The sequence below is a fragment of the Rhinolophus ferrumequinum genome, chromosome 21, assembly GCF_004115265.2.
Source record: "Rhinolophus ferrumequinum isolate MPI-CBG mRhiFer1 chromosome 21, mRhiFer1_v1.p, whole genome shotgun sequence".
Taxonomy (NCBI): domain Eukaryota; kingdom Metazoa; phylum Chordata; class Mammalia; order Chiroptera; family Rhinolophidae; genus Rhinolophus; species Rhinolophus ferrumequinum.
This window is the reverse complement of record NC_046304.1, coordinates 38,702,305-38,714,133: the sequence shown is the minus strand read 5'-3', so window position 1 is coordinate 38,714,133 and position 11,829 is coordinate 38,702,305. Positions and strand designations below refer to the sequence as shown.

Sequence of the window (11,829 nt, the reverse complement as noted above, 5' to 3'; positions counted from 1 at the left end):
ATATCTGTGGGTAAAGGAGTGTGTGTGTAGGAGGTATGTCCATAGCCTACACAGACCCTGCCCCCAGCAGCTTCCTGGGCAGCAGGAAATGATCCCCTCCCCTGGCCACTCCACTTACTGGGGATGCAGTTGGGTACGACAATAAGGAATACCAACCTGTAGCTCCATAACTTTATACTTCATCAAGTACATTTCTCATCCCTTAATCCATTTGGTCCTGATATCAGCCCTCTGAAGGCTGGTTTTACAGGCAAGGAAAGTGAAGCCCGGAGAGGTGAGGTAGGATCTGCAAGGTCAGAGGAAGAGGTAGACGCTAGGCTGTGCCCTGCATTATAAATCCCAGGACTAGGTCACTTTCCAATCAGCCACCTTGTCTTCACAGGGCTCAGGCCTGTGAGAGTTACCTGGATTTTGTTTTTTCTTTCCTCCTGACTCCGCATAGGGGGAGGAGATGGAGGGCTGAGGGCAAGGTAACTCCAGAGAATTTTGGGGGTGGGGGGTCAGCAGAGGATCAGATCAGGATGCTGAAATCCTGGGAAGGATGGAGGGAAAAACCCAGACAGAAAAGCCAGCTGACTTCAGAATTGTCCCTGGGGCCCACTGAGAGTCAGAGCTAGGGTGAGAAGGGGTCTTCCACCTGCTCAGGGCTCTGGAGAGAAAGGTACATTACAGATGTTCCCTAGGAGGCTTGGGAAGAACACCACCCTCCTCCCCAAGGCAGGGGGTCCTGCCCAGTTGCCTTGGTAGTGGCCACATTGTGAGGTGGTTCTGGTGACAGGCAGTGGGGTTGGGTTGAGAGATGACAGAGGTGGTGGGGGTGGTGGCAGTGTTCTGGGCTCTGCCGGCCCCAGCCCCTGCCAGAGACCTTCTACCACCCCCACCATCATGGGCAGTGCTTACCACTGGGAGGCCCGCCGCAAGCAGATGGCTTTGGACCGGAGGAGGTGGCTGATGGCCCAGCAAGAGCAGCAGCAACGGCAACAGCAGGTGCATGAGAGGGGCCAGGGTCCTTCCAGGGGCAGGAAGGGAATGGGGAAGGAAGATAGACCCCTAGGAAACTGTCTCATCTGGTGAATGTTGTTTTGCAGGGGGTAGGAGGGAAGCAAGATTGTTTGATGTTTTCTTGGATGGACTCTGTCTATGTGTGTTTGTGGGGCGGGGTGACTCCGCTTTGCTGTTGTACTGAGGCCTAGTGGGGGATGCAGGGGGCTCAAGCCTGGGAAGTTTTAAAGCTGTGCTGTCCGATAGGGTGGCCACCAGCCTCTGTGCTAACGAGCCCTTGAAATGTGGCCAATGAGACTGAGGAACTGAGTTTAAAATTTTATATACACTTAATTCATTTCAATATCAATGTTAAAACAAATACTCAACGTACATATTGGAAAACTTTATGTCTGGAACAACTTGGATATGTGAATCCACTTCTTCAACTGTAAATTTTATGACATCTAAATCTAAATTAATTGTTTTTGATGAAAATATAGTGTCCAAAATAAGATGTGCTGGTAAATGTGAAATGCATGCTGGGTTCTGAAGACTTAGGACAAATACAAAGAACGAATTATGTATTGTTTCATATTGATTACATGTTTTGTACGTATTGGATTAAATAAAATATATTATTAAAATAAGTTTCACCTGATTCTTCTTACTTTTTATGTGGCTACTAGAAAATTTAAAATTACATGTGGCACGCATTATATTTCTATTGGACAGTGCTGTTTCAAAGCGCTTGCAAGAAACTATTCTTTATCTTCCTGTACTGCAAACTGTTTTCAGTGCACAGCTCCCAAGCTAGGAGGTAGGTGCTCAGAGACTGCGGTTCCCAGGCAGGGGCTGTGCCAGGGGACACTAGGTGTTGTGGTGGGTACAGGCAAATAGCCCACGCTCTAGCCTCAGGCTCCGACTCCAGGAAACAGAGACCCTCTGCCTACCTCCACCTCTAGATTCCTTTGGATTGCTCCCCGAGGTGTCTGGCAGATGGGTGACTGGGTGGGAGGGAAAAGTATGTCACTTGCCGGGGGCTTCTTGCCAGGAACTGAAGAAACTCCAAGAGGAAGAATGCCAATCAGAGAAAAAACCCCAGCCATCCCAGGAGTCCCAGCAGGTGCCACGGCCATCACTGGTGCTATCACAGCCCCAACCCGCACAACCACAATCGTCCCAGAGGAAGAAGCTGCTGGAGCAGCTGCTAGCGCAGGCGCAGCCACAGGTCTCACCGCTGCCACCACAGCCAACACCTCAGCCAAGCCAACAAAATGCCCAAGATCCTCTTACTCAGTACACCACCAAGCACAATCTCCAAGATTCCCAAAAACCTGGTCCCCAGCTTGGCTCAGTAGGGACCCATCAAGCTGCAGGGCAATTCAACTGCTTTAACAATAAATTCCAAGGAGGGCCCACAATCCCTCAATACCCTAGTAAGTGAGGGGCCTGGGAAGGGGAGGTGCTCGAGAGCCCCTTGCTGCCATCCTAGCCGGATAGTCCAGAATCCACATCTGTCAGTCCACCCTCTGACTCTCCCCAGCACCTTTGGCCTTTACATCCCACTCCCTCTGAGAGTGTTTGCACCCACCTAGGGCTGCAAAGAAGGCTGCCAACTTCTGCAAAGGGTGGCTGAGAAGTTCTTCCAGGGCGAGGGTAACAGATGGGCTGAGGGTAGTCAGAGGGTGGGATACGAGTTGTAGGCTTAACGACAGATATACCGAGGCCTGGGAGGCCTGGGACAGGGAGTCACAGCGTGGCTTCCTAGTTGAGAACTTTCAGGATGGGTTCAGTCTATGCCTTGCCCCAGGTAGGGGCTGCCACCTCCCCCAGTCACACAGTAGAGTCCAGCTCTGCCATGTTTCAGTCTCAGAACCGGCCAGATGAGTAACATGTGCTTTGTTTCATCATCAGGTTTCAGGAAATCAGACCAGTGTAGCCCAGATAAATACACCAAGTACCTGCGATTCACGGTGAGACAGTGTGAAAGGCAGACAGACTGGCTGCCTGTCTGAGGGTGTGCGTATGTGTGAGTACGTGTGGAGTCTAGAGAGCCGTTCTTGGCAGGGGTGGGGAGAAGGGCTGCAATTATTTCAGAGTCACTTCTGGACGGCCTATTCCTCTGTTCTTTACCCCCTACAAATGTCTAAGTAAGGCCTGTTGCTCATCAGCATTAAGCATGAGTGGAGGGGCTGACAATCTACTTGGAAAGATAGGATGGGTGCCAGAGAAGCAAAATAAAGGGGCTGTTTTAGGTGCTGAGGTAGAGACAGCTGGAACAGGAGGAAGGCAAGACCTGAAGTCAGAGGCTGCCGGTCTGTCGGGATCACCACTCCCTGGTAGTGTGATTTAATCTCTGAGCTTCAGCGGCTCCATCCACAAAATGAGAATAATACCATGTCCTTAATAGAGGTGTCATGAGGACAGCTTGTGGCAATTACAAGAGCAGGCATCAAAAGAACTTAGCTTAGAGCCTGGCTCATTTCTAGTCCTTTCAGGATGAGGGCTGGGCTGTTACATTTCACTTTGAGTCCTCTGGCCTCAAAAGGCTTAATACAGTGTTCTGAAACCAGCAAGCGCAGAAACTAACTCATTTTGCCTCCTGTCTTTCCCTCTTCTTAGTCAATGAATTACATACAACAGTGGTGATCCAGAGATAGACCCCAAGACCCCACTGGCCATCAGTAAAAACAGATGTGCAGCCCCACCGTCAAACCACCCAGCAACATCTCCATCTAAAAGCCGTCCCCTCCTGTTCCATTCTAGAAGGAGGCTAGCCGGGAATAAAATGTGATTCCTTCCTGGAAAGAATTGTGACTGGTCAGCTCTGTGAGACTGAGATGAGGGAAAAGGGGCAGGAAGACCCAAGAAGGGGATGGTGAGGGTAGGAGAACAGAGTGGAAGGCAATTCCATGCTTCTCTGGGCAAAACCAATGGGAAGACTTGGCCTTGGACCCCCAAATCTACAGCTCCACTACTGGCACAGTTTTTAGCAATGATGGTTCTGTCGGGGGCTTCAGGTTTATGCCTCTCCCAGGAGCCATGACACCTCGCTCCTAGCAGATGCTTACTGTGATACAATTGGGGAAGAAGGGGTTGCCTCCCACCAGAGCAGGCCTGCGGCAGGCAGGGAGCCCCCAAGTCCAGTGTAATGCCCGGCCTACAGTAGGCACTCAGCTATTGAATTCATGATGGGAGGCAGGAATGGAGAGAGAGAGCTTGAAGTAAAGGGGATACAGAGCTTCAGGCACAGGACACCTGACCCTGGAAGGGGAGGGGGACTGGCCAACAAAAATCCACAGGCTTCTTCCTCCCTGGGTCTTAGCCTCTCCGTGGAACAGAGACAGCCGAGAGGCACCAGGCATATAGGCCCAGGCATGCCCCTCACCACTTCCTGAAGCTGAAACCAGGGTCCCCCAGCCCAGGCCCCTCTTTCACCTGAGACTGGATCACACAGGGTCACTTTTAGATCAGACTGAAGGAGCCCCTCAGTGCAGTGTTTCCGGAGGGGAGCATCTGAGGGAGGTATGGGGGGGCACAGAACAGGAATATTCAAGTTGGAAGGGACCTTAGAGACAGACAATGAGAGAGAGAGAACAAGCTTCTTAGGAGCCATCCCTCAGAAGCCAGAAAGGCAAGATATGTTATCAAGGGGCTCAGGGCCTAAGAGAACTTGACACCCCCTCAGACATTAAGAAATAGGCTGTGAGATGACACATGTCCACCAGCTCCCTTCCCACTCACAGGAGACTGTTTTTTTTTTTTGTTTTAACATTGTTAAGTATAGTTTATTGAATACAATATAAATTCTTTACATTTGGTGACCTAGGCACAGCAGAAGCTTGAGCCTGGCTTTCCTGGACTTCTGTGTTCTTGCCGGCACCCCCTTGACCCATTACCCAGACATGAAAGCGTGGAGACAGCACACCCTTCCTCTCGTTCCCCCAGCCAGCTAGTCACCAGGTTCTGTCACCACTTTCCCCTCCATCCATCCATCCTACTTCAAGTTCAGCTTTCTTCACCACCTAAGCTTCTCTCTCTGCCTGCCTGAGTGATAAAAACCTTAGCCACCTTTAGTGGGCAAATACCATTCCTGCTCGGCTAAACACAAACCGCCTCCACCTGGAGCCCAGTGGGATCTGGACTACCTGGGCCTTAGCTTCATCTGAGTGACAACAAAGAGGAGACAGTCGAGACCAGCCCCTACCGATGTGCTACTCTGTACTGTCAGTGCCCAAAGGAAAGCAGAGGCCTCTGGGAGCAGAGGGTGGGCCCTGGTGCAGCAGAGCCCAGCAGTTTGGCTGGATACCGACAGCTTCACCTCTGCAGGCTTTCCGGGGCAGCAGCTGCGCCCTCTGTTGGACCTGCCTGGGTCCACTCACATGGGCAAGGGTGTGGGCTCACCACCTGCCGGAAGCTCTCCTTTAATAAATACCCTTCAAAATGACTCTGGCTTTGTCTCTGTTTTACCTGCATAGGCCCAAGGGGTGCCAGGTGCCTCCTTCCCCATTCCCACTACTTTGGCTTCTGCTGTGAAGAGAATAATAAAACTGTTTTATGGAGAGAAGCCTGAGCTGGAGAACAGCTCTGTCTTCCTAGGAACGAGGGGAGTCTTTAACCAGGAAGGGTGCAGAGCCAGAGGGCCTTGGCCATCCTGGTGTCAGACGGGCAGGGGAGAAGTTACCCGGGGAGCAGCAGCACATCACCATGACCTTGTCACATGAGCAAAGTAGGTAAGCAAAGAAGAGCATCTATGTACCCTAAAGGGCCCTGGAGACAGCACCGGATGTTCCCCAAGTCGCTTTCCCATTGCTACGTGGAGAACTTGAAAAGGATTCATGTTTTTAAAGCCTGATAATTAAAACTTTTCTCCAGGAAGGACAGCCCTGAGGAGCTGGGCACCCAAGGCGCTCAGAACAGAAAGGGCAGGGGCCACTCCAGGGACTGTCAGGTAGCTCCGAGGAAGTGTCAGGTCAGACTTTCAAGATAGACCAAGGGGAAAACCTGGTACCCGCCGCTAGAAGAACCAGGCTTCTGTTTCTGTGGAAATCAGAGGGTGAGGGTGAGGGTGTGTGTGTGTGTGTGTGTGTGTGTGTGTGTGTGAACTTCCACAGAAAGCTTCCCGTGCTGAGGTTGTGAGGATGGATGAGTATGATAAAGCAGTGCTTTTCCTTTGGCAAAAATCACCATCGTCCTTCCTTGGGCAACATGGGGTTGTGAGATACAGACCAGGCTGGCAAGTTTGGGGACAGCAGGCAAGTCACGGCAGGTGAGGGACCAGCAAGTGGGGCACTGACGTGTTTCCCCGGCAGTCCACATATTCATAGCTCTGGAAGACCAGCTGTTCAGTACGGCTCAGGTAGGTATAGGTCAGGGTGCCCCTGGAGAGGAATCAGGTTTTGTTGCTATGTCTGGGATGAAGAGGAAAGCTCTGGGCCCTCTCTGCTGTCTGGGGAGGGTTGGCTCCCTGAGACACACCCCCACTTCCTTTTGTTCCCTACTCTGCTAAGGCACCTAGGACTGCTGCCCCAACTGTGTTCCAGACAGTTCTGTGGCTGTCATACTAACAGCTTATAAGCAAGGTGGGACCTAGAGAAGGGGCTGGACCTGCAATTCCCAAAACAGACTCATGGGGTCAGCTTGGATGAGTCTCCTGCTCCCACAGGTGAAGCTGAAGAGAGACTGGAGTCAGAAGTGGGAGGGGATCCCAGGGCTCCAGGCCATACTTACTGGATGTACAAAAGCACATGGTGGACTTTGATTTTCAGCCAGGTGCAGATTTTGCTGAGAGACAGAGAGAAAGAGAGAGGGAGAGGGGAGGGAGGGGAAAGGAGGAGGGAAGGGGAAAGGCGGAAGGGAGAAAGCGAACACAGGAACACATTTCACACTGAGCAGCCTGTCAGGCTTAAGAGCCCTGCGGTCCATCAGGGGCCCCACTCCCCCCCTCCCCCTGCCTTCCGTTTCTCTCCCTCTGCCTAAGGTGAGTATGCCACCATCGCTGCAATATCACTCCTCAAATCCTCACCGGCTTGGCCCAGGCACATGCCAACCCCTCCCTCAGCACAAAACAAGACACTTATCCTTCTCAGCAATTCAGGCTGCAGAGCCCAAGGTCACATATTTTAAGGATTAACCAAATTCTAGCCTGTTTTTCATTCCAATCCAGGTCCAAGCGGGCAGAGGCTGGGGACCCCAAACGCTTGCACACTGCTGTCTCGGCCATAAGTTCCAGCCAATCCTGGCTGTAGAGTTTGCTAAACAATCAGGAAATCTGGTGGAGATTAAAACTGGGTTTCCAGCCAGGATGGAGGCTGAGGGGGAAGGGAACAAGGGATACTCACTACGTGTTTTCATCCTGGATCCTGTTGGCTACTGCATAAAACATCTGTCAACGAAATGGGCATTGGGTCAGCCCCAACTCCAGCGTCCCCCTTCCCACCCCACACACATCCACACCTGCGGGCGGGCCTGGCCAGGGAGAGGGAGTCACCTGTTCGCTGGCCAAAGGGCCGACGTGTAGGAGCAGGCTGTTGGAGACCTGCCCCACCACGAGGGACAGGTGCAGGGCCTCAATGGTCAGCTGGGTCACGGTGATGGGGTAATAGTTACCATTGGAGATGTTCAAGACATTCTGGGGAGGCAGATAAGGAAAAGGAGGGGTGAGGGTGAGGGCAGCCGTCCTTGGAAATGAGAAGTCAGTTTCAAAATCCCCCGGCCTGAGGGGACTAAATGTCTATTCCATTGCTTTGTACACCTGAAGCTAATAAAACACCAAAACCAAAACCCTGCCTGACAGCCCCACTCCCACTATGGGCCTCAGCTGCTGAGGACCAGAGCCAGGAGCCCCTCGTAGGGGCTCTTAATGGTGAGGGGTCACCTTTAACGAAGACATCATGCTGGCTCAGGATCCAGTCTCACCCTGCCCACCCAGGGCGTCTCAGGCATGCCACCCACCTCACACCCTGTGATTTATTTCTCGGCCCATGATTCTGACTCCTCACTGTGGAGAGTCTCCGTCCTACACAATCTGTTATGGGGCTCATGGCCGCCCCTGCTTCTCCCCAGGTTTCTGACACCCTCTAGGTGTCATAAGATCCCTGGCTACCCATGCCCCGGGTCACAACACTGGACACGGGCTACAGAGGAGTATTGTTGGGAAGGTGGGGTCAGAGCTGGGGGCACAAGCACCCACCCACCGTTATGTTGAGATGGATATCAGCCTTGTCAAAGACCACGCTGGAGAAGTTGAGGCCTGCGGGCTGCACCGCGATGGACCGGGGAAATAGGAAAAAGATGCTGAGGGAGGAAGTCAGCAGGCAGATGAGCACTGCCAGGAACACGGAGAGCTTCCTGTGGAAAAGCAGGACCCGGGTAGAGTGGAGATGTCCGAACGCCAGGAAATCAGGCAGGGGCACAGACACTCCTCTCCGTGTACAAGGCTCTCTCCTGCCCCCCACCCCAACTGTACATTTAGCCCCCTGGATGTGGAGGACCAGCCTACACTCAGATGTGACCCAGAGCAGGTAGGAGCACAGCACTGGGTGGCAGGTAGCCTGGCTTCCATTCCCAGCTCTCTGTATCCACTGGCCCAGGAACTCTGAGCAACCCTAAGCCTCAGTTTTCTTGTCTGTAAAATGGAGATAATTGTATCTACTTTTCAGAATTTGTTATGGGCTAATGCATGAAAAGCACTAATCCCAGGTCCTGGCATATAGCTAAAGCTCAACCAATGCTGTTACCACTGGAAAAAGTGAGCCCACATGAATTTTGAGAGTTCTGAATTTTAATATTTAGAACTGGACATCATCTGTCCATTTAATTGAAACATTGAGATGGGCATTAAGAGATAGCACCTTGTAATATTTCATTAGGGGCACTGCCAGATTCGGATTCTGGCGTAGTGGTGGGGAAGGCTGGGTGGCAGCTCCCAGACTGAAGCTGAGGACCTGGGGAGGAAGTTAGACGGACCCACGTCAAATGGACTCAGATGACAAACAGGGTCACGGGCACCCCCTCACTGAAACTCAGGGCTGCCTTTGAGGTTCTGAAGTGTCTCATAACAGAGGGAGCAGCTGGTTTTCCATCTCTACTGGGAAGAGAACAAGCCACAACGAGAAGCTCTTAGGAAAAGTAACTCCCCCCAAACCAATTACAGCCAGGGCCACTCCCTCCCTCCTGGAAGGTCTTGCAGAGTCGAGAGGCCCTCTCTGTCTTTGAAAGGGAGCCACGGGGCAGTGGATGGCTCGGCTGGTTAGAGCGTGAGCTCTGAACAACAGAGTTGCTGGTTTGATTCCCACATGGGCCAGTGAGCTGCACCCTCCGCAACTAGATTGAAGGACAACAACTTGGAGCTGATGGGCCCTGGAGAAACACACTGTCTCCCGATATTCCCCAATAAAATTTATTAAAGAAAGGGAGCCATGCTTTTTGGAAGCTCAGAGAAGGACACCAAGTGGCCTCAGGTAGCTATGCCCCGGATTTCTTAAACTAGCAAAATCCTTGGAAACGGGGCTAGTATGTCTGAGCCCAGTGAGGCTCAAGCTCTCTAGGGAAGAACCAATGGAGAAAACTTGGGGGGGGGAGGCAGAATGGGGAGACAAAGGAACAGCCAGGGGTGACAGCCTGTGGAACTCGGGTAGGAAGAGGGGCTTACGTGTGCCTGGGCTTCAGCCTCTGGTCCCCATAGGGGATGAGGGCCACCAGCTGCTTCTCTAGCTCTGTAGAGAGAAAGAAGTGAGGGAGGACCAAGAAGTGCCCATGACAAAGGTTTCCTGCCAGAAGTACCCCTCCACTCCACAGACTATGTTGGAAGCATGCCGCTTCTGCCTCGGGGCAGCACCGGGAGCACTGGGCTGTGCTGAAGTCGGCAGCTCAGCTCTGCCATCTTTAGAATGGAAGTGGGATTTTCATTAATGATGTGAAGAATCTCTGCAAGTCACCAGCAAATCAGAGCCTCACTACTTTGGAGGAGTCATTTGTAACTTCCTGAACCCTAAGCACAGGGCTGCTAAGGGAGCAGAGAGGCTGGAAATCCCCTGGACTGGGGAGTGCAACCCGGGCAGGAGGGATCAGCATTTGCCTGGCCTCCCTGAAACAGGAACCAAGAGTTGGGAGACCCAACCCCATTCAAGGAGACTCAGAGGGGCCTGGCCCCGGGCCATCTGACTGGTAAGAGCTCTTCCTGGATTCAAGCTATTTCTAGAGCCTTGGGCCACTCACCTCGAGGGATCTCTCTACTTCCCTGGCAGGTGGGACAAGTCACAAAGCTGCCAGCAGCACAAGGCGCACAGGAAAAAAAAGACTTGCTGCTACGGTTGCTGGAGTAGCTGGCAGCCTTGCTGCCAATGTCTGGGCCGTGGGGCAGGATTGACTTGTTTTCATCCTTCTGAGAGCCCAGCTGGGAGAACGTCTCACCCATCTTTCTGGGGACTTTTTCACTAATGAGAAAAGAACAAAGTTCAATGCTACGCCTGTTAGCACTGATGATGAATGTCGCTCTGGTTTTAGGTTCTCAAGATTGGCAAGGGGTCCCAGCACAATTTCAGCAAGTTCAAGCCTAAGGAAGCCAGGGTATGGGAAACTGAGCAGTTACACAGAACTCTCGGGTCAGGAAGCTCAACGTACTTCAACTCCTTCCATCTCAATCTGCCTACAAGAAAGAAAAGCAGAAGTTATTTCACTTCACGGGAGCTCTGTAAATAAATGGCAGAACACTTATTTTTTTTCTGGGAAAGGAGCTGAGCATTCACTTTAACGGGAGTCAGTCGGAGAGGGCGGGGCACAGCAGTGTTGTCTTCCTCTACAACAAGAGGGCTCTGAAGAAGTCTCTAGAAATACCTGAGGTCTCCCATCCCGGTGTGGAAGGAAAGCTTTCAGTCCTGAGCCTGAACAGGTGCAGGCTTTAATAGGCAGGCAGGGATTCTTTTGAAACAAGAACGAGAAAGGAGGCTCGACTGATCACAGGTGAGGCTAAGAACCCTAAAATAATGCTGGAAGGCAGCACAAACGTCTTCCTCATTGCTTCCTGAGGTGGGGTAGGAAAGAATGTTTGGGGGAGGGGGTAGAAATGCTAGCCATGGTCTGTCCTTCACTAGGAAAGGCCAAAGCTAAATCCAGGTTCTTCCCCCAAAACTCAAGAGTGGTGGCAGAATGAGTGGGCATGCTGAAGCGCACTCAGCCCTTCCTGGGCTAAAATAAAGGGAGCCTCACCTGGTTCAGGTCTGGGATCCCGGGCTCCTCCCAGCTGCGAGAACAGAGATTTGGGAGTGCGTCTAGGGGAAGGAGGGTCCGTAGGGCAGGCTGGCCCGAGGGCCACGGGCTGGGCCGGCCAGGGCAACCGGACCCCTTCAGCAGAGTCCTGGGGGAGCCAAGGCGCAGCGCTGCAGGGAGCGGGGAGCAGCCTCCCCGGAGGGCCAAGCTACTTCCCGCCCTATCAGGTCTCGGCTAGAGATCCGGAGTAGGGGTGGGTGTGAGAGCTGACGAAGAGGCTGGAACTTCATTCAGGGGGATTTCACGTCCCGCCAGACAGCCCAAGAGGCCGGTTGGTCGAGCTTGGTAGCCGCGTGTCCGTGCTGGGCTAGGAGGAGGCACAGAGGTGCCTCGGCCCTTGCCTCCCAAAGGGAAAGGGTGCCGGGAGCGCCTTATCCCCGGCCGACCGCACCGAAACAGCGGCAAGCGGAATCGAAAGTGCGGGAGCCAGCGCATCGCCCCAAGCTTTGACTTCGTGCCTTGGGAAGCTCCGCCCCTACTCCTCCGGCCCCGCCCCTGCCCTCCCAAGGGCCGGTCCCTCTAGACACAACCCCCGGAAACAGTCTCAGCTCTTCAAAGGTCACCCAGGCCCTGGAC

General features: G+C 52.9%; 2 protein-coding genes across 4 annotated transcripts; one reads left to right on the top strand and one right to left on the bottom strand.

Annotated features, from left to right (window-relative positions):
- Positions 1-534: 534 nt before the first annotated feature.
- On the top strand, positions 535-2,999 carry CCDC200 (coiled-coil domain containing 200). The gene is made up of 4 exons (XM_033090151.1): positions 535-987; positions 2,036-2,338; positions 2,580-2,640; positions 2,899-2,999. The coding sequence occupies exons 1-4, from the start codon at positions 886-888 to the stop codon at positions 2,997-2,999; spliced, it is 567 nt and encodes a 188-aa protein (XP_032946042.1). The 5' UTR covers positions 535-885.
- A 1,778-nt stretch (positions 3,000-4,777) lies between these two features.
- TMEM106A (transmembrane protein 106A) lies at positions 4,778-11,779 on the bottom strand. Of its 3 annotated transcripts, XM_033089577.1 has the most exons (9): positions 11,194-11,779; positions 10,609-10,633; positions 10,204-10,421; positions 9,638-9,701; positions 8,181-8,334; positions 7,475-7,615; positions 7,326-7,369; positions 6,715-6,768; positions 4,778-6,365 (listed from the first exon to the last, which is right to left on the bottom strand). In XM_033089577.1, exons 3-9 carry the CDS (start codon positions 10,400-10,402, stop codon positions 6,245-6,247), a joined length of 777 nt encoding a protein of 258 aa, XP_032945468.1. In that variant the 5' UTR covers positions 10,403-10,421; positions 10,609-10,633; positions 11,194-11,779; the 3' UTR covers positions 4,778-6,244. The 3 variants fall into 3 exon arrangements, with proteins under 3 accessions (XP_032945468.1, XP_032945466.1, XP_032945467.1); XM_033089575.1 differs by having other exon boundaries at positions 10,204-10,633; XM_033089576.1 differs by lacking the exon at positions 10,609-10,633.
- Positions 11,780-11,829: the final 50 nt, after the last annotated feature.